At 48.6% G+C, this 20,613-nt stretch overlaps 2 protein-coding genes across 3 annotated transcripts in view; one reads left to right on the top strand and one right to left on the bottom strand.

Annotated features, from left to right (window-relative positions):
• The window catches only part of NUDT22 (nudix hydrolase 22), an 8,712-nt gene extending 3,355 nt beyond the window's left edge, over positions 1-5,357 (bottom strand). The window contains exons 1-4 of one of the 2 annotated variants that reach the window (XM_015416825.1): positions 5,249-5,357; positions 1,991-2,502; positions 806-916; positions 625-722 (exon numbers count right to left, since the gene is read on the bottom strand). In XM_015416825.1, coding sequence (XP_015272311.1) covers positions 625-722; positions 806-916; positions 1,991-2,458 — 677 coding nt within the window. In that variant the 5' untranslated portion in view covers positions 2,459-2,502; positions 5,249-5,357. The other variant, XM_015416826.1, reaches the window with a different exon arrangement.
• A 13,510-nt stretch (positions 5,358-18,867) lies between these two features.
• Positions 18,868-20,613, top strand: part of DNAJC4 (DnaJ heat shock protein family (Hsp40) member C4) — an 88,551-nt gene continuing 86,805 nt past the window's right edge. The window contains exon 1 of the mRNA XM_015416836.1: positions 18,868-18,943. The gene's annotated coding sequence lies outside the window, so the exon portion shown is untranslated. The remainder of the gene's footprint in view (positions 18,944-20,613) is intronic.

The following is a 20,613-nucleotide window of genomic DNA, read 5'->3' as shown; positions in this document are numbered from 1 at the left end:
CATAAATACTGCAAGTTGCAACGAGCGCGCCTGTAGAAGAGGGGAATGCCTCTTCTTACATAACCCCCACACCTTTTACAGCACCCACTTTCCGAAGAGGCATCCCCTCCTCTAAATATTTAACATTTCCCCCTGAAAAGAATGCCTCTTCTTACATAACCCCCACACCTTTTACAGCACACTTTCCCAGAAGAGGCATCCCCTCCTCTAAATATTTAACATTTCCCCCTGAAAATTAACAAATACATCTGCTACGCAATCAATAAATAAATCTACTGTCAGTTTGGTGTAGTGGTTAGGAGCACGGACTCTAATCTGGGAGAACCAGGTTTGATTCCCCCACTCCTCCACATGCAGCTGCTGGTGTGACCTCGGGTCAGTTACAGTTATTTCAGAGCTGTTCTCTCAAGAGCAGTCCTCTAAAGAGCTCTCTCAGCCCCATCTACCTCACGGGGTGGGGGGAGGGGAAGGGAAGGTGACTGTAAACTGTTCTGAGACTCCTTCAGGTAGTGAAGGGTGGGGTATACATCCAATCCTCCTTCTCATGCTCTCTATTGTGGACACTTTTCAAAAACCCATCATCCTTATTGATTGAGCCCTGCAGCCATGGCAATTACACACTACCTGACGTAGAATTCGGCGCTGGCCCGGCCTCCCGTGGTCTCATTCCGAGCTATCCCGAGTAATACCGGGCAGCTCAGGGTGGGTGGAGGGAGGTTAACCTAGAAGGGAAAAGCTGGGTCAGACAGCAGCCAGGGAGGAAAACCCAGAAACCAGCCCAGCCCCATCCTCCGGACCCCCACACCTCGTCCTGTATCTCCCGCAACACGGAGGAGAACAGCTCTTTCACCACTAGCTCTCCAGGGAGGTCCTGGTGGCGGATGGGTCCCTCCGAGGCGGTGTCTCCTGTCACGACCTGAAAAGCAGTGAGCCCCCGGATGGGGAGAGTCAGTTCCATGTTCTGCAGCCCAAGCTTCTGTCCCCTCCCCCATTTTGGGTGCCATGAAGGGCGGCAGAGTGGGAGACAGCCAGATCTGACACACAGCTCACATGATTTCAATGGGGCATATGCAGGGGTCGTTTCGTAGAAAAAGAGCTAGGGGAACTCATTAGCATAACTCATTAGCATATGCCACACCCCCTGACATCACCGGAAGTGTGTCATAAGGCCACACACCCCGCCCCCAACGGTCCCGGCCACCACCGCCAGCCTTGCAAGGGAGGAAGCAACTTACCCTCCCTCTTCTCCTGCCTCCTCCTGGCTGAAGGAGGGCCGGGAGCGGGGTGGCCGGAAGCAGGGGGCAGGGCTTCGTCTTGTGCCCCGCCCCCCGTACCTCACCCGGGGGAACTGAGATCCCCCGCGATCCCCCCCGAAATGACCTCTGGGCATATGTAGGAGAACTCCCACTAGATGTTCCAGGTTAACCAGAGAGAAGGGGAGGTGGCTGTGGCTCAGTGGAAGAACACCTGCTTGGCTTGGCGTAGTGGTTAGGAGTGCGGACTCGGTTTGATCCCCCACTCCTCCACATGCAGCTGCTGGTGTGACCTTGGGTCAGTCACAAGTTCTCTCAAGAGCAGTTCTCAAAAGAGCTCTCTCAGCCCCACCTACCTCACAGGGGAGGGGAAGGGAAAGGAGATGGTAAGCCGCTCTGAGACTCTGAGTGACGGGCGGGATATAAATCCAATCTCCTGCTCTTCTCCTCCCAGGTCCAATCCCCGGCATCTCTAGCTAGGAGATAGCCACTAATGGGAAAGACCTCTGCCTGAAACCCCGGAGAGCTGCTGCCAGTCTGAGTAGACAAGAGTGACTCCGATGGGCCGATAGTCTGATTCAGTATACGGCAGCTTCATGTGTGATCATGTGACGGAGGTAGGACTTTGATTTCTCTGCCGCAGGCTCCACAATATTTTAAATTCATTTCCCTTTGCTGCTTTGGACAATGACAGGAGTCTGCCCCATTCTCTCCCTCCGCCACGGGACAATACCAACCTGCGGTTCAGGATGCCCTCCGGGAATGTCGACCTTCCCCGGCGCCTCTCCTACACACAGACTGCGCCGCAAGAAGACAAACTTATCGTCCGCCGTATGCAGCATGGCTCCCACCCCCAGGGGGTCGGCAAGGTAGGCCTGGCTGTTGCCGAAATCTTCGTGCCCTTGCTGACGCAGCTGCTCAACCCGGCTGGCCAGATTGGTGCCCACAAAGTCCTTGTAGCAGGTGAGGCCAAGGCGGAAGACTAAGCGGCCTCCCTCCTGCTTGATCGAGTGGAGGCGGAATTTGGCCCCGTCGAAGAGCCACGGTTCCTGCTGGCGCCGCGCCGCCCAGGCAGTCTCGATCTGGACCCGGTCCCCGGGCAACTGATGTCGGTCATACAGAGGGGAAAGTTCAGCTCGGACCTGACACTCGGAGATGCCCGAAGGGGAGGTACATTGGAAGATGAGAGAGATCTCTGGATCCATTCTCCAGCTGCCCTGTCCATCTAAGAGCACGGTCCTCAGGGTGTCTGAAAGACAGAAATGACAGCACTTGCCACTTATAGTGCTAGAGTAATTCAAGGCCAATTTTCTGACAGGCACCGGTTTTGGCTTAGCAACTGAGCATCTTTAGAGCATCTGGAGACCCAGCCCTATGAGGAAAGACTGAGGGACTTGGGAATGTTCAGTCTGGAGAAGAGGAGGTTGAGGGGGGGGCATGATTGCTCTCTTGAAGTATTTGAAGGGCTGTCGCTTAGAGGAGGGCAGGGAGCGCGGTTCCTGTTGGCAGCAGAGGACAGGACTCACAATCATGGGTTTAAATTAAAGGCGGGAAGGTACTGGCTGGATATTAGGGGAAACTTCCTTACAGTAAGAGTTGTTCAACAGTGGAATGGGCTGCCTAGGGAGGTGGTGAGCTCCCCCTCACTGACAGTCTTTAAGCAGTGGCTGGACAAACACTTGTCAGGGATACCGGAGGCTGATCCTGCACTGAGCTGGCGCCGCGCCGCCCAGGCGGTCTCGATCTGGACTAGATGGCCTGTAGGACCCATTTCAACTCTGATTCTATGACCTGCTTTTGAGTCTGAAGATCTCAGGTTCAATCCCCCTTCCTCTGTTATCTCCTATTAAAAGTTCTCCAGATGTCGGGGAAAATCCTTTTCCATCTGAGACCCTGGAGAGCAACTGGCAGTCAAAACAGATGATTCTGAACTAGATGGACCACTGGTGATCTCACTTGATATAATCCTTAACAGCTGCCTGACTGCTGGAAGTTTAGATTCAGGTGGGGTAGCCGTGTTGGTCTAAAGCAGAAGAACAAAGTTTGAGTCCAGCGGCACCTTTAAGACCTACAAAGTTTTCTCTGGTCTGGGGACAGGGAAGATAACTCTACACAGCCAATCACCCCACTTCAAAGAAAAAGACGCCGTAAGGTCGAGAGAGGAGACAGATGGAGCACAATAGCAGGGTCTCAATTAATGACTCTCACAATATAAGGATACTTCTGCCTATCCATCTCCACTTTTGGCATATTTATTTCCTTCACTATGTTTCCCCTCTCCTGGAATTAAACCCAAACAAATGGTAACCATATAAACTTTGCGGGTTATTCCTGTTTGGTCCTTGAATCTGTTAAACATCTTCATTATGCTGCATGCTACTTTACTGCTCCCACTCTATCCAGTATGTATGGAGTGGTAATTTCCATTTCATTATATCTGAAGAAGTGTCCATGCACACAGAACCTTATACCTTGAATAAAACTTTGTTGGTCTTAAAGGTGCCACTAGACTCAAACTTTGTTCTGCTGCTAAAAGTTTAGGAGGAATTAAAGGCATGGGGGAAAGGTTGCCACCTTTTTTATTGGGCTTGTTCCTCTACCTCTAAAAGAGACTGACAGAAGACTTAAGCAAACAAAGGTCCTCCTGGTGGGGAAATCAATGACAGCAAAGGCTTTACCAGCTGAATTTCTACGTGTTCAAGCCACTGTTTAAATACAGAGGGTGATAAAGCCAGTGGCGACTATACTCCTTTCTCCAAGGCAGAAATTCAACAACTACAGCTTTCTCCTGTCATTGCATGCCCAAGATACACACCTGCTGAATTTCTGCCTGAAGGGCAAAAGTGTTAAAGGTACGATGGGCGCCCTGCTGGCATGAAAGAGGGAAGCCACCAGCCATAGTAAGTAGCAGCTATGAAGGAATCCTGACCACATGAAAGAAGAGACTGGCTACCTCAGACACAGGGCCCATTCTGTCTAGTATCCTGTTTCCAACCAAGGCCAGGCAGGACGCCCACAAGTAAAAAGCATACCAGCAACCAACAATCCCTCTAAGCTGTGGAGTCTTGTGGGAAAAAATTCTACATTGTGAGCTACTGCATTAAAGTTGTGAGAGAGCGACTTGGCTGCTGCATAAATTACTGTGCTCTGTGGGCATCCTTCCTGAGCTAAGACAAAAATGTGTGAGCCGGAGGCTAAAAAACTGTGAGCTGGCTCACACTAACTCAGCTTAGAGGGAACACTGCCAGCAACTATTGGGTTTTTTCGTGTGTGATGCCGAATGGCCTAATTATCTGTTTTGATCCACCCTGAGCCCGCTTGTGGGGAGGGTGGAATATAAATCTGGAAACAAATAAAAATAAACAACACTCCCCAGTTTGTCTCTAAGGTGCATTGCCTCTGAATGTGGAGGCTCCGCGTATCGATGGCTAACAGCTACCAATAAAAAGGTTATCTTAGGTTAGTGTGGTATCTCGGGGAATAAAATCCATATACTGTCGCTCCCGCTCCTTGATGAGCGAAAAGGCGAAGCCGGAGTAGGGGGGAGGAGGAGGAGGGAGCTTGCCCGGCTGCTTCAGGCCTTCTCCCCCAAGCTGCGCTCTCCGTTGCCGGCCGCACCCGCAGGCAGCCAGACGAGCGCCTTAATTGGCACGCGGCTTTCGCCCATTACCAGCAGCCGGCGCCCCGCGAAGGGGGACCGCGTGTCATTCATTACGAAGTTTTGCACCGTCAAGGCGACGAGAAGCTTAATCGGCGCCTCTGCTGACGGGGCACGTCCCGGGGTGCATCCATGAGCTTGGTTATGCAGATGACATGCAAATCTCGCAAGGCGAGCTGATGGACACCCGATGCGCCTGGCGGAGTCGGCCCGGGGCTGGAGAGAAAGCGCTGCAAAGGGCAGGCAGCCCAGGACCCCCGATCCCGGCAGCGCTGCTGGGGTCTGGAAAGGGCCGGGTCTCGGAAGCTCCTTCTGCCGCCGCTGCCGGCATGCTTACCTCCTGCTGCTGCCTCCCGGAAGGAAGTCGTCTGTTTCGCCGGAGTCGCTTGCTCGGATTGCCTCAGCTCCAGCCGTCCGCCCTGCCGAGTGCATTTCCCGTTGCAGCTCGCCTCTTGCATTGGGAAAGGAAAGGAAGGAAAGAACTCTTGTGCGCCTTTATCACATGTGGAGATGGCATGGGGAGGTTGCCAACTGACCACGAGATTGGCATCCAGGCCTGCTGCTGTGCCACTGAATCCTTTTCACGGCACAGGAATATAAATGGTTGTCAGTTTACTTAATTATACGTGCTGCTGGTCTGGCCTGCTGATGCCCTTTTGCTAGAGATGCCAGCCTCCAGGTGGGACCTGGATCTCCCGGAATTACGTCTGATCTCCAGACGGTAGAGTTCAGGTCCCCTGGAGAAAGCAGCTTTTTTGGGAGGTTGGCATTATACTCTGCTGAGGTCCCTTCCCCTCCCCTGTCCTCTATAGGCTACACCCCAAGATCCTCTACGAATTCCCCAGCCCTGAATTGGTCCCCATTACGGTTGCCAGCTCCAGGTTGGGAAATACTTGGAGATTTTGGGGGTGGAGCCTGAGGAGGGTGGGATTTGGGGCATAATGCCATAGAATCCAACTTCCAGAGTGGCCATTTTCTCCAGGAGAACTAATCTCTGTCACCTGGAGATCAGTTGTAATAGTGGGTGATCTCCAGCCACCACCTGGAGGTTGGCAACACTGGTACCCCTATGGTGGGTTGTTGTCAGCTGTTGGACAACTCAGTTCAGCCTGTTGTTGTGCCTTTAACAGCAGTTTAATTGGAAGAAATATGCAGCTGAAGCCTTTCAGGGAATGGAAACGGAAGCTTTTCTGCACATCAGGCTGCTTTTAAAGGCACAGAAGAGGGCAATGGTTTGAAAGTAGGCAACCCTTTGCACAGTTGTGATCACTCAGTGTTGGATTCTCTGGACTTGGTCCTGCCAGGGAACCACGAGAAAAGTGGCAGAGTGCTCAAAGGCTTTAATGCAGCAAAGCTGGGACTAGGTGTGGCAGCAGACTTTATAAAGTTTCTAGTCAGTAATCAGAATCAATAAATTTTATTAAGGGAAAGACATTCTGCAGAGTGCAGGTAAAAGATAGTTATAGATTACCTATTCTAGCTAACTAGATGGTGCTGGATGCTGGACAGATGTCCAGCCTGCATAGTGCAAGATGGAGAGATCATGATTCATGCACCTTCTTTGTGGGTGTGTAACAGAGAAGTGTGAGAGAGCAGAAACAGAGGAAATTGCCCCTAAGAGCAGCATTCTACTTCAAAGTAAAGGATCAGATAGCAGGAAGGAAAGGATGCTCTATGTGTCAGAGTGTGTGACAGAGAAGTGTGAGAGAGCAGAAACAGAGGAAATTGCCCCTAAGAGCAGCATTCTACTTCAAAGTAAAGGATCATATAGCAGGAAGGAAAGGATGCTCTATGTGTCAGAGAATCATAGAGTTGGATAGAAGGGACCTCTAGTCCAACCCTCTGCACAATGCAGGAAGTTCACAGCTACCCCTCCCCCCACACCCCCAGTGACCTCTGCTCTGTGCCCAGAAGATGGCAAAAATACCCTCCAGGTTCCTTGGTCAAACTGGCCTGGAGAAAATTGCTTCCCGACCTCTCTATCTGTCTAAACTCTTTGGTGTCATCTCTCAGGTCTGAGACAGGAGACAGTGCAAAGTCCTCCACTTCCAACACCCCCTTTCGCTGTCTTGTGGCTCAGCCTACAAGATTCTCTTCTGTCTTAGAGTCTCAAAGCATTTTCTAAGAAGTGGCTGAGGGAGTACATCTGCAGACATCTCTTTTGTTGGGCAGTAGGTCAACTTGACAATGTCTTTTTTTCCTGCAGTTCTCTCACTAGGTGATACTTCATGTCAGTGTGCTTGGTGCACATGTTCAAGGACATCTGAATGCAGCTTTGGTTGTCTTCATACACTAGGGTGGGCTCAACACAAGTGGTGACAGAGATAGGATTTTGCTTGGTGCAGATTTTCGTGGGTTGATGTTGCTTGTTAACTGCCTCTGCTCCTGTGCTTTCAATCAATAGACTGATTTATAGATACTAAACAGGAAAAATTTCCCTCACAATTTTATCTCAACGGTAGGCAAACTTTCACCTGCTGAACATCCATTTGCTGTTAAGGGCAGAAAAGCTGAGCCATTAATAAAGATGGCAGTCCTGGATCAGAGCCTAGTGCAGTCCTAATTACTTGAATCCCCCCCCAAACTGGAATATGTGTGTGGAGGAAAAATATCAGCTAGATTATACGATCACAGGCGTCACACTGCCGACCATCCTCAATCCATATTTTCTGGGCTAACGGCTTTCCGATACTAAATCTGATTCCGTTTTTGACCTTGTAATGGATGTTAGGTGCTCAGGAGTGATGTAAAAACAAGCGAGCCCTTGGGTTTGGTGTTACAAGATTATGACTCTTCAATTTAATTACAAGGCAAAGACTTTCCCATTTGGTCTGAGTTACGACGTGGAATGCAATCTTAGCAGTTTAATATAAATATGTTTTGGCAGTGAAGGAGGGAGGATTGCCTGGTTACCTAGCCCTTAGGACAGCCAGAGAATTGTTTCTTGTCTTGGGCTACGCCGTTTAGTCAGGTAGATTAATGGATCAAAACCCTGCTCAGCAATTAAAAATCCCTCCCCCAGTTTACTGGGAAACAGGTACTTTCCACTCTTATTTTATTTTAATATACAGACTTACAAACCGGTGTGCAGTATTTGGGAGTTGGTAAACTTTGGTTTGATGCCTTCTGACCAGAATTAGGTTAGTCAACCTCCAGGTGGTGGCTGAAGATTTCCTGAGATTACAATTTATTTTATTTATTCATTTATCTTTGGATCAGTTAACTTGGAGAAAATGGCTACTTTGGAAGGTGGACTCTATGAGATTATACCTCGTTGACGTCCCTCTCCTCCCCAAACCCCATCCTCCTCTGGCTTAGCTTTGCCAGCTCCAGGTTGGGAAATACCTGGAGATTTTGGAGGTGGAGCCTGGGGAGAGGAGGGACCTCAGCAGGTATGATGTCATAGAGTCCATCCTCCAAAGCAGCCATTTTCTCCAGGGGAACTGATCTTGGTCACGTAGAAATCAGTTGTAAAAGCAGGAGATCTCCAGGCGCCACCTGGAAGTTGGCAACCACACTCAGGCCCCACGCCCACTATCCAGGTATTTCCCAGCCTGGAGCTGGTAACTCTAATTAGAGGTTCATGGGGGGGGGATCCCCCATATAGAAAATCCCTGCGCTAACAGATCAAAGAAAACCCTTCCTGACAACTAGTTTTCTGTGTGGAAGGATTTTTTTTTTAAAGGAAGAACACTTAATCATCTGAGCTCTCATCTGCAGCCCAAAATGGCAGAGTCTAGATAAGATTTATAACGTCAGTGAGAGTCAAACCAGATGAACTGCTGAGTGTTTCATGATCAAATCTCTAGCATCTTTTTAAACTAGTTAGACGGGGGAATCGGGTGGGGGTTTTTTTTGCCCTGTGCCATTTCCCCAGCCTCAAACTGCCCTTGAGTTATTAATTTGCCCCACTGCAGGAAACACGGGGGGGGGGGATTTTTAAAAAGCTTCTGTCCATCCAAACCCTGGCATCTCCCTTGCCGTGACCCCCCTCGAGAAATGAGCTGAACGTTCCCTGTTATCTCACACACAGGAGGGAACACGGTGTCTGTGGTGACACACACACACAGCCTCTGGGGACAAAATGTCCTGTCCCCCTTTCAGAACTGTTGTTTTTTTATGAATATGCAAAAAAGTATGCAGATTTAAGGGAGGAGGTTGTGGTTCAGAGCACCTGCTTTGCATACAGAAGGATCCTACAGTCAGTCTCTGACATCTCCAGCTGAGGTCTTCTGCAGGGGCAGACGGGTGGGGTGGGGGGAAGAGCCCAAGAAAAGGGCCTTGTTTCCAGCCCTCACAATCACAGGGGGACGAAAGAACCTGCCTCTTTAGCCCTGTGCCTCATTGGGCTTGACTGGGCTTCTGCATGGGGCTTGGCAGGGCTGTGTACCTCTTCCCTGCCCAGTGTGTGGCTTAGTGGCGCTGTCTGCCTCCTTCCCCACGTGTCAGGGGTCTCAGCGGGGCAGCATGCTTCCTTCCCTGCCCAGCATGGGCCTCAGCGGGGTCATGTCTGTCTGTCTTTGTGCAACACAGGGCGTGGGGCTGATGGCTTGTGGCTGTGGCAGCTGCCCTTGTAGGGTTGCCAGCCTCCAGGGGGTGGCTGGAGATCTCCTGGGATTAGAACTGATCGCCAGGCAACAGTGATCAGTTCCCATGGAGAAAATGGCTGCTTTGGAAGGCGGGTTCTATCACATTCTATCAACTGAAGTTCCTCATCTCCCCAGACCCCACCCTCTCTAGGTTCCATCCCCCCCAAACCTCCCGGTCTCTGCCGGCAGATGCTGGAAAATCCTCTTCTATGCCTGAGACCCTGAAGAGGTACTGGGCTCTGTAGACGTGGTCTGAAGCAATGTATGTTATGCTTCAATGTGGCCCACTGGGAGAGCACACACTTTGTGTGTTTGAGCCGGGCTCTGTAGACCAGTGGTCTGAAGCAGATGTATGTTATGCTTCAATGTGGCCCATTGGGAGAGCACACACTTTGTGTGTTTGAGGTTCAGCCCTGACAACTCCAGTTAAAGAATATCACCTAACAAGTGTTCTGAAAGTACTTTTTTAAGGAGGCCTGGGAGCATTGGTGCCATTCAGAGCAGACCTTTTTGAGCCTCTGGGCACCTTTGGAGTTCTGACCCAGTGTGATGGGTGCAGCCACAAAATGGCTGCCGCAGGAAGTGGAGCCAGGCACAAAATGGCTGCCACGGCCTACCTTCAGTCACACTGTGAAGGTCCCTATGCTGTGGTGGCAGCTACTGCCAAATCAACATTTTTTTTACAAATCTTCATGGCCAATCAGAAGCCTTGCCGGACAAAAGCCCCACCTGGCCCTGCTCACGTTTTAAAAACACTTGGCAAGCACCAGGAAAGGTGCTGGGGAAAGCCCAACTCCCATGGCACCATGCTGGGGAATGCTCGAGTAGACAATACCAAGTTAGAAGGACCAGTGGTCTAACTTGATAGAAAATAGCATCATATACTCAGTTAAAAATATATGGTGATTCAACAAAGTTTTTATTTTAATCGGGTCGCTGCCTTACCTGTGTTGACTCCTACTTCTTCTCCAGAAAGAATCCCCTTTGCAGTACCAGCAGCACCATAAACAAATGTCAACATTCTCCATCCTTGAGAAGTCTGGATTGACAGTCTCCATCTCTGAGAAGCTACAGTGCGAGATTACAGAAGAGGACAGGTGCTGAAGAGTTCATTCAGGTTTCAGATGAAGGAAAGGGAGACTGATGAATCCAATTAGAATCAAGACAGCATTAACAAAGAGATAGATGAACCCCATCAAAAGTCATCAAGAAAAAGATCTTTCATGGAGAAACACCCGCAGAGGCGGCCTGCTCCTTTATCAGATGGAAGTGCGGTTGATTTTCCCTTTTACACGTGCTGGTTGTTTCAGGGCCATTTCTGTAAATATAAAAACATAACACCCTTGTATCTCTATGCTCTCTGGAATAATATTGGTATATATAAAAGTCAGTTTCTGATACACTCCAGTTGTCCTTATTTGTCACAGACTGTCTCTGCTTTCTGGTCCCTCTCCATAGTATATCAGCATTCCTATTTTGTCCTTTGTTTTGTCTTTTTCAGGAAAGGACATCTGGTTCAAATATTGTTACTGTGAGTTGCTGGCAATGTCAGGACTGAGCTCTTTTCTAGGATTTCTAAAAGTTACATCTCTAGGTAAGGAAGGGATGCATCTTTTCTCTAGGGCACAAGAACAGTCATGCAAACGCATGGACATTAAGGTGCCATTGCAATTCACAGCCAGCCATTTCATAACCTGCCTCTACTGAAGTGTATTTTGTGCAGCTGTTAAAATCTTGTCATTTTTTTCAAACATAGCTTTGCCTTCTTTACTTTCTTAGCCTTTAAATCAATTGAGGATAAGCTGCTGCAAAGTATTATTATTATTATTTATTTATCATACAGCAGTTACACACAGGAAGCATATAATAATATAAAATATGTAACCAAGTTGATACAATGGGCATGCAGATGGATTGGGCAATCCCCCTAAATGCTAATATCTAAATATTCAATCCACTCAGTCCAGCTCGGGAGAGTTCAGAAGGCTCTGTCACATATCCCTGGAAATCACGACACTCACATTCTTGTGACAGATGGAAAATAGTTTGCCGGGCTGCACCACAATCACATTAAAGTTCTGGTATTTTGCCCCATTTAAACAACAGGTCTGCACAGCTGCCAAAGCCTGTTCGTATTCTATTAGCCATTGTTTTTCATACTTTACGTGGCACTTGAATCCTGCAGGCCTCTCGTTGTTGATCAGGTTATGGATATTTGGTGGAACCAATTACATCCATGTTTGCAACCATTCATTCCCTAGATCGAAATTTTGTGATTGCAGGAGCTGTGCAGATCTTATTGCTGGGTGTCGGGATCTTAAGTTTGGACAGGCCCGCATCGGCCATGTCTTTGTGGATGGGCAACTCTCTGTTTTCAATTATCTTTCTATATTCATGAAGAAGAGCATCTGCTGCAGAGTAAACGAATACAGAGTGGATTCAGTAGACCTTTCAGCCACAAGCAATAGCAATAGTGTGTTTGGTGGGGGTCAGGCATGACGCTTGGTATCAGACTTGGGGTGTCCCTTTTTCTGTCATCCACAAAACATTGGAGGGCGCTTGCTCTAGCCTGAACAGCCATGACTAGCCTGATCTCATCAGAGCTTGGAAGCTAAGCAATGTCAGCCATGGGTGGGAGACCGGGGTTGTTTGCAGAGGAAGCTAATGATGAACCACCTCTGCTCATTTCTTGCCAGTTTGGTGTAGTGGTTAAGTGTGCGGACTCTAATCTGGGAGATGAACCGAGTTTGATTCCCCACTCCTCCACTTGCACCTGCTGATGTGACCTTGGGTCAGTCACAAGCTCTGGCACAGCTGTCCTTGAAAAAGAGCAGTTTGTGTCAGATCTCTCTCAGCCCCACCCACCTCACAGGGTGTCTGTTGTGGGGAGGGGAAGGGAAAGGAGTTTGTAAGCCACTCTGAGACTCCAAGTGAAGGGCGGGGTATAAATCCAATCTCTTCTTCTTCTCTTCTTCTGCCTAGAACATCCCATGGTCCTAGGGTCACTGTGAATTGGTTACGACTCCATAGCATGCAATTATCACCATGCATTGATTGAGACTTGGCGACACACTTCACTTTATAGTGCTCGAGGTGCTGTCACATTGCAGCATGACAACAAACAGACCCAGAATTCACTGACTGTTTCCTGTTCTACTTCTGGCTGCAGGGGTTACTGCTGTACAGCGGTTACCAGCAATCTTGGGTTCCCTACCCAGCTTTGCAGGAGGGGATTATGACCCTACGTGGGAAAATTAATCTTGCTTCCCATCTCTCACTTACTTCACTGTGCACAACACCCCTCTGGCAATGGTTCCATTCACTAAGCGATTTGCCCCACAAGAGGCTGCCTCTAATCTGATTTGTAATTGGCACTAATTAACTTTAATCTCAGTGGGAACACTTTAGGAGGACAGATAACATTTGGGGAGGGGGACATTTGCTGTTAGTTCTCTGAAGTATCCCAAAGCGCCGTAACTAGCCCAATTTTGTTTCACCCCTGCTGTTGTGCCTTTAATAGCAGCTAGGGTTGCCAAGTCCCCACCTGGGCACCAGTAGGGGATGGGGGTGGGGGAGTGTTGCCAGACCCAGATTGGGAAACTCCTGGAAAGTTGGGGATGGAACCTGGGGAGGACAGGACCTCAGTGGGGTACAATACCATAGAGTCCACCGTCCAAAGCATCCATTTCCATCAGGGGAACTGATCTCTGTAGTCTGGAGATAAGATGTAATTCTAGGGGATCCCCAGGTCCCACCTGGAGGCTGGCGTCCCTAACATCGGCAGGGATCTCTCCATGCCCTGAAAAGTTTCACCTGCTGGTTTTGAGAGCTCAAACTGGTGCCACAGCCATAAAAGCAACATGAAGAGGGGTGCTTTTTGTTTGTTTTTTCTTGATCAGATGCACATTTAAATAAGGTTATTAGCCTGTTCCTCCACACGCCGAGACACTGGATCTCTGTCTCTTTTTTTAAATGCCACAATGGGCAGATCAAGTTTTACTAACCTTGAGGATACAGGAACGTAAAAACCTTTGACCACTGAACTTCTGTCCTGTTGTGAGAAATACGAGAACCCCCACCAGAAAAAAAAAGGCAATTGAGTAATTAATTTGCTACTTCTCTTGCTGGAACCAGAGACACTGCTTAAGGCCTCCAAAGAAAGGCCAAAGTGAGGGCACCTTACAAAAGCCCCCCCCCCCCATTAGGCCAAGCAAGGCCTAAGATGACAGGTTTTAGGCACCCTGTTGTGTATGGTTGCCAGCCTCCAGGTGGGGCCTGGGGATCTCCTGCTTTTACAACTGATCTCCAGCTGACAAAGATCAGCTCCCCTGGAGAAAATGGCTGCTTTGAAGGGTGCACTCTATGGCACTGTAAATATGCTGAGGCCCCTCCCCTCCCCTCCCCTCCCCAAACCCCAACCTCTCCTGGCTCCACCCCCAAAGTCTCCAGGTTTTTCCCAACCCAGACCTGGCAACCCTACTTCTTTGTCAGTACATTTCAGGTAATATAAATATATTTTTCACCGAGATGATAATTGGATTTTATACCTCAGACTCCAACAATGTCATTTTAAGCAGAGTTAGGTCATTCCTGTGTCCACTGAAGCCCATGGTCTTTGAATAGTGTAAATCCGCTTAGAATTTCGTTGCACATCTCTTAGGTTTGGTCAGGGCTCTTTTTGTAGAAAAAGCCCAGCAGGAAACCATTAGCATAATAGGCCACACCCAACAGCAGAAACTCATTAGCATATTAGGCCACACCCCTGACAGCACAGCTCATTAGCACATTAGGCTGCACTCCCATGATGCCAGGTGTGGTCATCCAGCCACACCCACCTTTTGCTTCTTATTCTGTTTACCTTGTTTGTTGTCAAAACCCAGGGCCTTTTTTTGTAGCAGGAACTCCTTTGCATGTTAGGCCACACACCCCTAATGTAGCCAATCCTAATGAGTTCCTGCTGGGCGTGGTCAACTTGGGAGCCAGCCGGAACTCCGTTCCTGTGCGTTCCTGCCCCAAAATAGCCCTGGGTTTGGTTCCAAAAAACTGCTGTTGTAGAGTTTACTGGGAGAGAGCAGCAGGAGGCCTTTCACATCTCATTCCCATTCAAACTGGAGTTGCCAACAATTAAATGACCCTGTTCGGTATGCTACTGTGCTTTTAATAATAGTCAGATATCCAGAACTTAGCATGTAAACCTCTCCACAGCATGAAGCAATGGGTTATTGTGGGAGGATAAGCAAACAAAATGGAGTCTGGCCTCCATCCCTGACATTATCCACCTGTGAGTGGCAGCCTAGGGTTGCCAGCTCTGGTTTGGGAAATACCTAGAGATCTTGGGTGTGGAGCCAGTGGATGGCGGGGTTTGGGGAGAAGAAGAAGAAGAGTTGGTTTTATACCCTGCCCTTCACTACCCGAAGGAGTCTCGGGGCAGCTTACAATCACCTTCTCTTTCTCTCCCCACAACAGACATCCTGTGAGGTAGGTGGGGGAGAGAGCTCTGAAAGAACTTGTGACTGACCCAAGGTCACCCAGCTGGCTGCATGTGGAAGAGTGGGGAATCAAACCCAGTTCTCCAGATTAGAGTCTGGTGTCCGCCGCTCTTAACCACTACACCAAACTGGGTGTTCAGTGGGATATAATGCCATACAGTCCACTTTCCAAAATGGCCATTTTCTCCAGGTGAACTGATCTAGGTTGCCCGGACATCGGTTGTAACCCCAGGAGATCTTCAGCCACTGCCTGGAGTTTGGCAACCCTAAGTGACATTTCCTGTTAAAGGCACAGCTACAAGTGCATGTTCGAAAGTCAGCAATTTTATCTGAAACCATAAATTGCAAGAGACAGCAGAACCTCTCTGGTGGTTTCCTCAGCTTCAGGAACTAGCCCACAGCCTCTGGCGAGCACCTTTTCCTTTGTGAAATAAATATTCCACCATCACCCCATGACATATTCTTTAACCTCTCTTTCACACCATGTGGCAGTCCCGCCTCCCTGCCCTCAGGAGACAGATCTTCGGCTCCCTTGACAACAAGCGCTCCTTCCTCTGGCACTTCCGCTTCACAGGCCTGACTGAGTCCATTGTGAAGAGAAACCCTCTTGAGAGAATGGGGACCATTGTGCCCCTCCCAAAGAATGAAGTCACTGTAACAATTTTGACAAAAGTGTGTTTTGTTGGCCGGTTGCGCTGCACCCTCTCCTTGGCACGATTCCCATAATTAGCGCTAAGCAATTGTGGTCTCTCTTCGGCAAGTTGCTTTAGAGAGCACTGCTTCCTATGGAGTCCCTCACGTCAAGACAGACAAGTCCGGCAAAGGGCCTGACATTTCTTACCCCGTGAACCCTCTATTTTCCTTGTACATTTGCATATTGTTGTAAAGCGGCATTAGTACAGTTTGCGTCAGCGATTATTAGGTGGAATCGTGTGTCTAGATCACAAGGTTTTTTGTGTGTGTATGTGTGTTGACTCTGGACAATTTGGCTGTTAACGGCGAGACAACGGTTAACACACATGAGATGGGAAAGCCGTTCTTTTGATGAAGATCCCAACACACAAGCCAAGGTGAAGGGGCCATAGTCTGAAGCTGAGAGTCTTCCTTCCCAAGCCCCAGATGTGTGATAATTCTGTCAGGCTGCCAAATTGTAATTCTGAAACTATGAAAAACTTAGTCTGTAGTTAGAGCCGGGGCTCCTCAGGATGACCATCCTGATAGAGTGTTCTTCTTTTTCTTTTGGGGGCCAGTTCAGGGGAAGAGTCTAATGGATCAGTTTGTGAAGCCAATAAAACTAAACAAACAGTGTCTGCCTCCTGATATCTCATCTCATCAACACTGTACCTATCTCATCTCATCAACACTGTACCTACTATCAATCAAACTTAGGGATGCCAGCCTCCAGGTGGGACCTGGGGATCCCCTGGAATGACAGCTCATCTCCAGACTGCAGAGATCAGTTCCCCTGGAGGAATGGAGGCTTTGGATGTTGGACTCCATGGCACTGAGCCCCACTGAGGTCCTTGTCCTCCCCAGGCTCCATCCCCAAATCTCCAGGAGTTTCCCAACTTGGATCTGGCCACTCTACCACGCATCCCCTGCCAGTGGCCGTGTGTGTGTGTGTGGCAACCATGATCACACCCAAAGTCAAAATACAGAATGGGCAGGAAAAATACCTAATTAACTGATGTTTGGAAGTGACAGAAAGTAACAGAAAAAGGCATTTGCCTGTGTCCAGAAATATTCCGAGGCCAAGCCCTACACTGCATCCACACATCCTGTTGTATATTGTGCTATCTATTGCTGCATTGATGCAATCATTGCAATGGTAATTTCCTATGCAGAAAAGCCTTGTGGCTCCTACCTTGTGGAACGGCTTGCGTGAGGAGGTCAGGACAGCTCCCACTCTTCAGGCCTTCCGCAAACTATGCAAATAGGGTTGCCATCCCCCCCCAGGGGTAGGGATTTCCCTGCTTTTGGGGCCCCCAATCTGCCGCCACGGGGGGGGGGGGGGGGGGGGGGGAGCCCCGTCCGCACCAATGTGCCCGGCATGATAACATCAACTGGAGGGTGCAAGGGGACGCTCTAGCTATTTAGAAAAAACTCAATAGTAACCATCGTTTTTTCTCAAATGGTAGAGTGTCCCCTCCCCACAATGTGCCTCGCACGATGATGTCACTTCCGGGTGATGTCATCACTCCAAGAAGAAGAAAGAAGCCCCCACTAGAACAAACCAAGGACCTGGCAAGCCTATATGCAAAACTGACGTATTCAAGAGAGCTTTTCTGTGCAAGTAATAGGGTTGCACTGCACAAAATGGTTTTACAAATTTGCTTGGATGAATGTTTAAAGACTGTGGTCAATACTGTTGTGTATAGCTTCTTGTAAGTAGGATCCTACTTATGTCATTTTTCTACTGCTTAATGTGTCATGTGAATACTTATGGAGGGTGCAAGGGGACGCTCTAGCAATTTAGAAAAAACTCAATAGTAACCATAGTTCTTTCTCAAATGGTAGAGTGTCCCCTCCCCACAATGTGCCTCGCACGATGATTTCACCTCCGGGTGATGTCATCACTCCAAGAAGAAGAAAGAAGCCCCCACTAGAACAAACCAAGGACCTGGCAAGCCTATATGCAAAACTGACGTATTCAAGAGAGCTTTTCTGTGCAAGTAATAGGGTTGCACTGCACAAAATGGTTTTACAAATTTGCTTGGACGAATGTTTAAAGACTGTGGTCAGTACTGTTGTGTATTGCTTATTGTAAGTAGGATCCTACTTTCCTACTGCTTAATGCGTCATGTGAATACTTACACTATGCTTCAGTTCTTTTTGCTGGTTGCAGACTTCTAACAACCTAACACACTGATTATTGAATGCCCCATTTTGTTGATTGTACTGGCTCATTATGTGTAATTCACCTTGAGTCCCTGTGAGAAAGGTGGACAACGAATAATGTAAAATAAGTAAATAAAATTCAGTTGGGAATTGCGAGAGTGCAACCGTAGCGCAAGATGTGCAGATGCAGCTCCAGCAAACTTGGGCTCATTAATTCTGTGGCAGGCAACCAGTGGCCCTCAGGTGAAATTTGGCTCATGGACGGTGGGACCATCATTGGCCTTTCTTCTAGTGCAGTGGTGGCGAACCTTTGGCACAGGTGCCAGAGGTGGCTCTCAGAGCCCTCTCTGTGGGCACGCGTGCCATCGCCCCAGCCAGGCCCAGACCATCATTAAAGTGTCAAACTCTCTGCCAAATAATTTTAAGTAAATGAAAGCATTTGGAATTGCTTTCCTTACTTTGTTTGGATCATCTTAAGTTAATGTATGAATTGTTTTTTCTAAAGTAAAACCTCAGTATTCATGTTAAATTGCCGTGTTGGCACTTTGCAATAAATAAGTGGGTTTTGGGTCGCAGTTTGGGCACTCGGTCTCTAAAAGGTTCACCATCACTGTTCTAGTGGATTCAAAGGGGGAGTAATTTAAATTTAGGAAACCACCTCACAGCTGACCTCTGGAGGCAGGAGCCCTGAATGCCCCCTGTAAGATAGCGGATGCTGGGCCAGATGGACCTCTAGCCAGATGCAATTCTTCATAGGAATAATTCCAAGAAATACATGGGGTTGTATGCCCTGGTTTGTTTCATGTAGGGTAGCCAACTGTAGTCCTTATTTTTTGTGTGTGTGTTGGCCTTACTCCGGGGCTTTTAACAACTGCCAGACAGCACATAATGTTAATCAAGTAAAGCCTTTCCAACTGTTTGTGGACATGCCAGGAAAAGTGTTACTTTGCTAATTTTCCATGTACTAAAAGGCAAAGGAATAGGGCCAGTGACGAAAAGTGCCCGGATGTCGCTTCCTCCCTCCGCCCTTTCCCGAAAGGGGCGGGGCCAAAGTCGGCCGGAGACAAGGAGTCGGTCGGGGGCGTCAAAATGGCGGCCGAGGCCCGCGCGCCAAGTGTGAGTTTCTGTAGTAACCGCCGTGTCCCCACCATTACCAGTCCCTCCTTTCTCCGGCAACGTCCCCTCGTTGTTTTTTGGGGTGTGTGTGTGTGGGGAGCTGGTTTAATGACGTCCCAGCAACGCATCCCGCCCATTCATTTCCACGCTATTCAAAATTGTCATTGCTCAACTTTATTCTTACCCCCCCCCCCCCCCCGGGACAGTCTCCCCCCCCGGGCCAATCTGTCTTCATTTACCCCGCTGTTATCTCACCTTTACTCGTTCTTCAGACTAGTGCTGCGCTTACCACTGGTGTCACCCCCTTATTCTACCCCGGAAGTGTCTGCCCTCTTACTTAGAGTTCCGCTCTTCAGATTCTTGACCCCCTCCGCCGGCTTAACTGTTTATATTTTGGGAATTCTGCACCGTGCACGTAATAGAAACTATGGGGGGCGCGCGCTATGAGTATGTTTATTTTTTTCTGCGAAACTAAAGCTTGTAACTGTGTTGGTGTGTTAGGAGAAAAATCCCCCCTAACAATGCAACCTTTTTATTAGGAGCGGCCAAATTGTTACCACGTAGTTAACAAGCTTTTGAGTTCGCCAGATCTCTTCATCAGGCTGCGTGTTCCGTTCAAAACATGGAAGTAGGGGAGGGAGAGCAATACGAACTTCAGGGCACGACGATGGAAGAATTTTGTGATCCGCAGCAACTTCTGTCAGTGTTAAATTCACAAACCAAAACAGGCTGGGCTGCGGTGGCTTGAGAAATTACTGGAGGTTTTGTGGTAGTGTCCTGGGGTGGGGAAGGTAGAGTTTGGGGAAGAGAGGGAGCTCAGTGGGGGTGTGATGCCTAACTAGAGTCTGTCCTCCAAAGCTGTCATTTCCTCCAGGGCAGCTGATCGATGTAGCCCAGAGACCAATTCTAATTCTGGGGAAACTCCTGGCCTCACAGGGAAGTTGGCAACTATATAGTGTACTTGTAGCCATATGTTATGATGGTTAGACTAGGACCAAGGAAACCCAGGTTCAGATGCTCGCTCTGCTAAAAAGTTCACTGGATGATCTTGCACCAGCCACTGTTCTTCAGCCTAGGTACCTGGTAGAAATGTTGTGAAGATAAAATAGAGGCAGTGAGAACCATGTATAGGAGTTACTCCTACTCTTTCACAGCGGAACTGTATGTCATAGAGTTCTGAGGGTAAAATGGAAGAGGGGAGAACCATTTAGAGCTCTTTGGTTACAACAGCCTAGAGGGGGGAAATGCCTTGCCCCTTTAACAGAGGCCTGATGTGTGGAAATGGACATCTGAAGCTTTTAATGGCATAGAGGAAATAACATCCCATTAAGCCTCTGTTAAGGGGCAGGACATTTTCCTCCAGGTTGTTGGCAACCATATATAGGAGGGAAGGGCAGGAGAAAAATACAATAGTTATTATGACCATTAGATATGAGCTTGACTGGTGTTCAAAGTCTGTACTGAAATAAAACGAGGGTTAATTTACTATTTATGTAGCATTGTCAGTGTTCACAGTGCTTTCCAAAGTAAGATATGCTAATGTGGAGGAGTTCCTTGCCTTTGGGGTGTAAAATTTCAGAAATTTTGGAGGCACTGGGGGAGATGTATTATTTCCTGGGGGGGGGAAATGAAAATTTTACAAAAGATGAAAATCTAGGTAATTCTAACAT

The sequence above is a fragment of the Gekko japonicus genome, unplaced genomic scaffold (genome assembly GCF_001447785.1).
Source record: "Gekko japonicus isolate JY-2015 unplaced genomic scaffold, Gekko_japonicus_V1.1 scaffold248, whole genome shotgun sequence".
Classification (NCBI taxonomy): Eukaryota; Metazoa; Chordata; class Lepidosauria; order Squamata; family Gekkonidae; genus Gekko; species Gekko japonicus.
The sequence above is the reverse complement of the archived record's forward strand: the minus strand, read 5'-3'. Positions and strand labels throughout refer to the sequence as shown.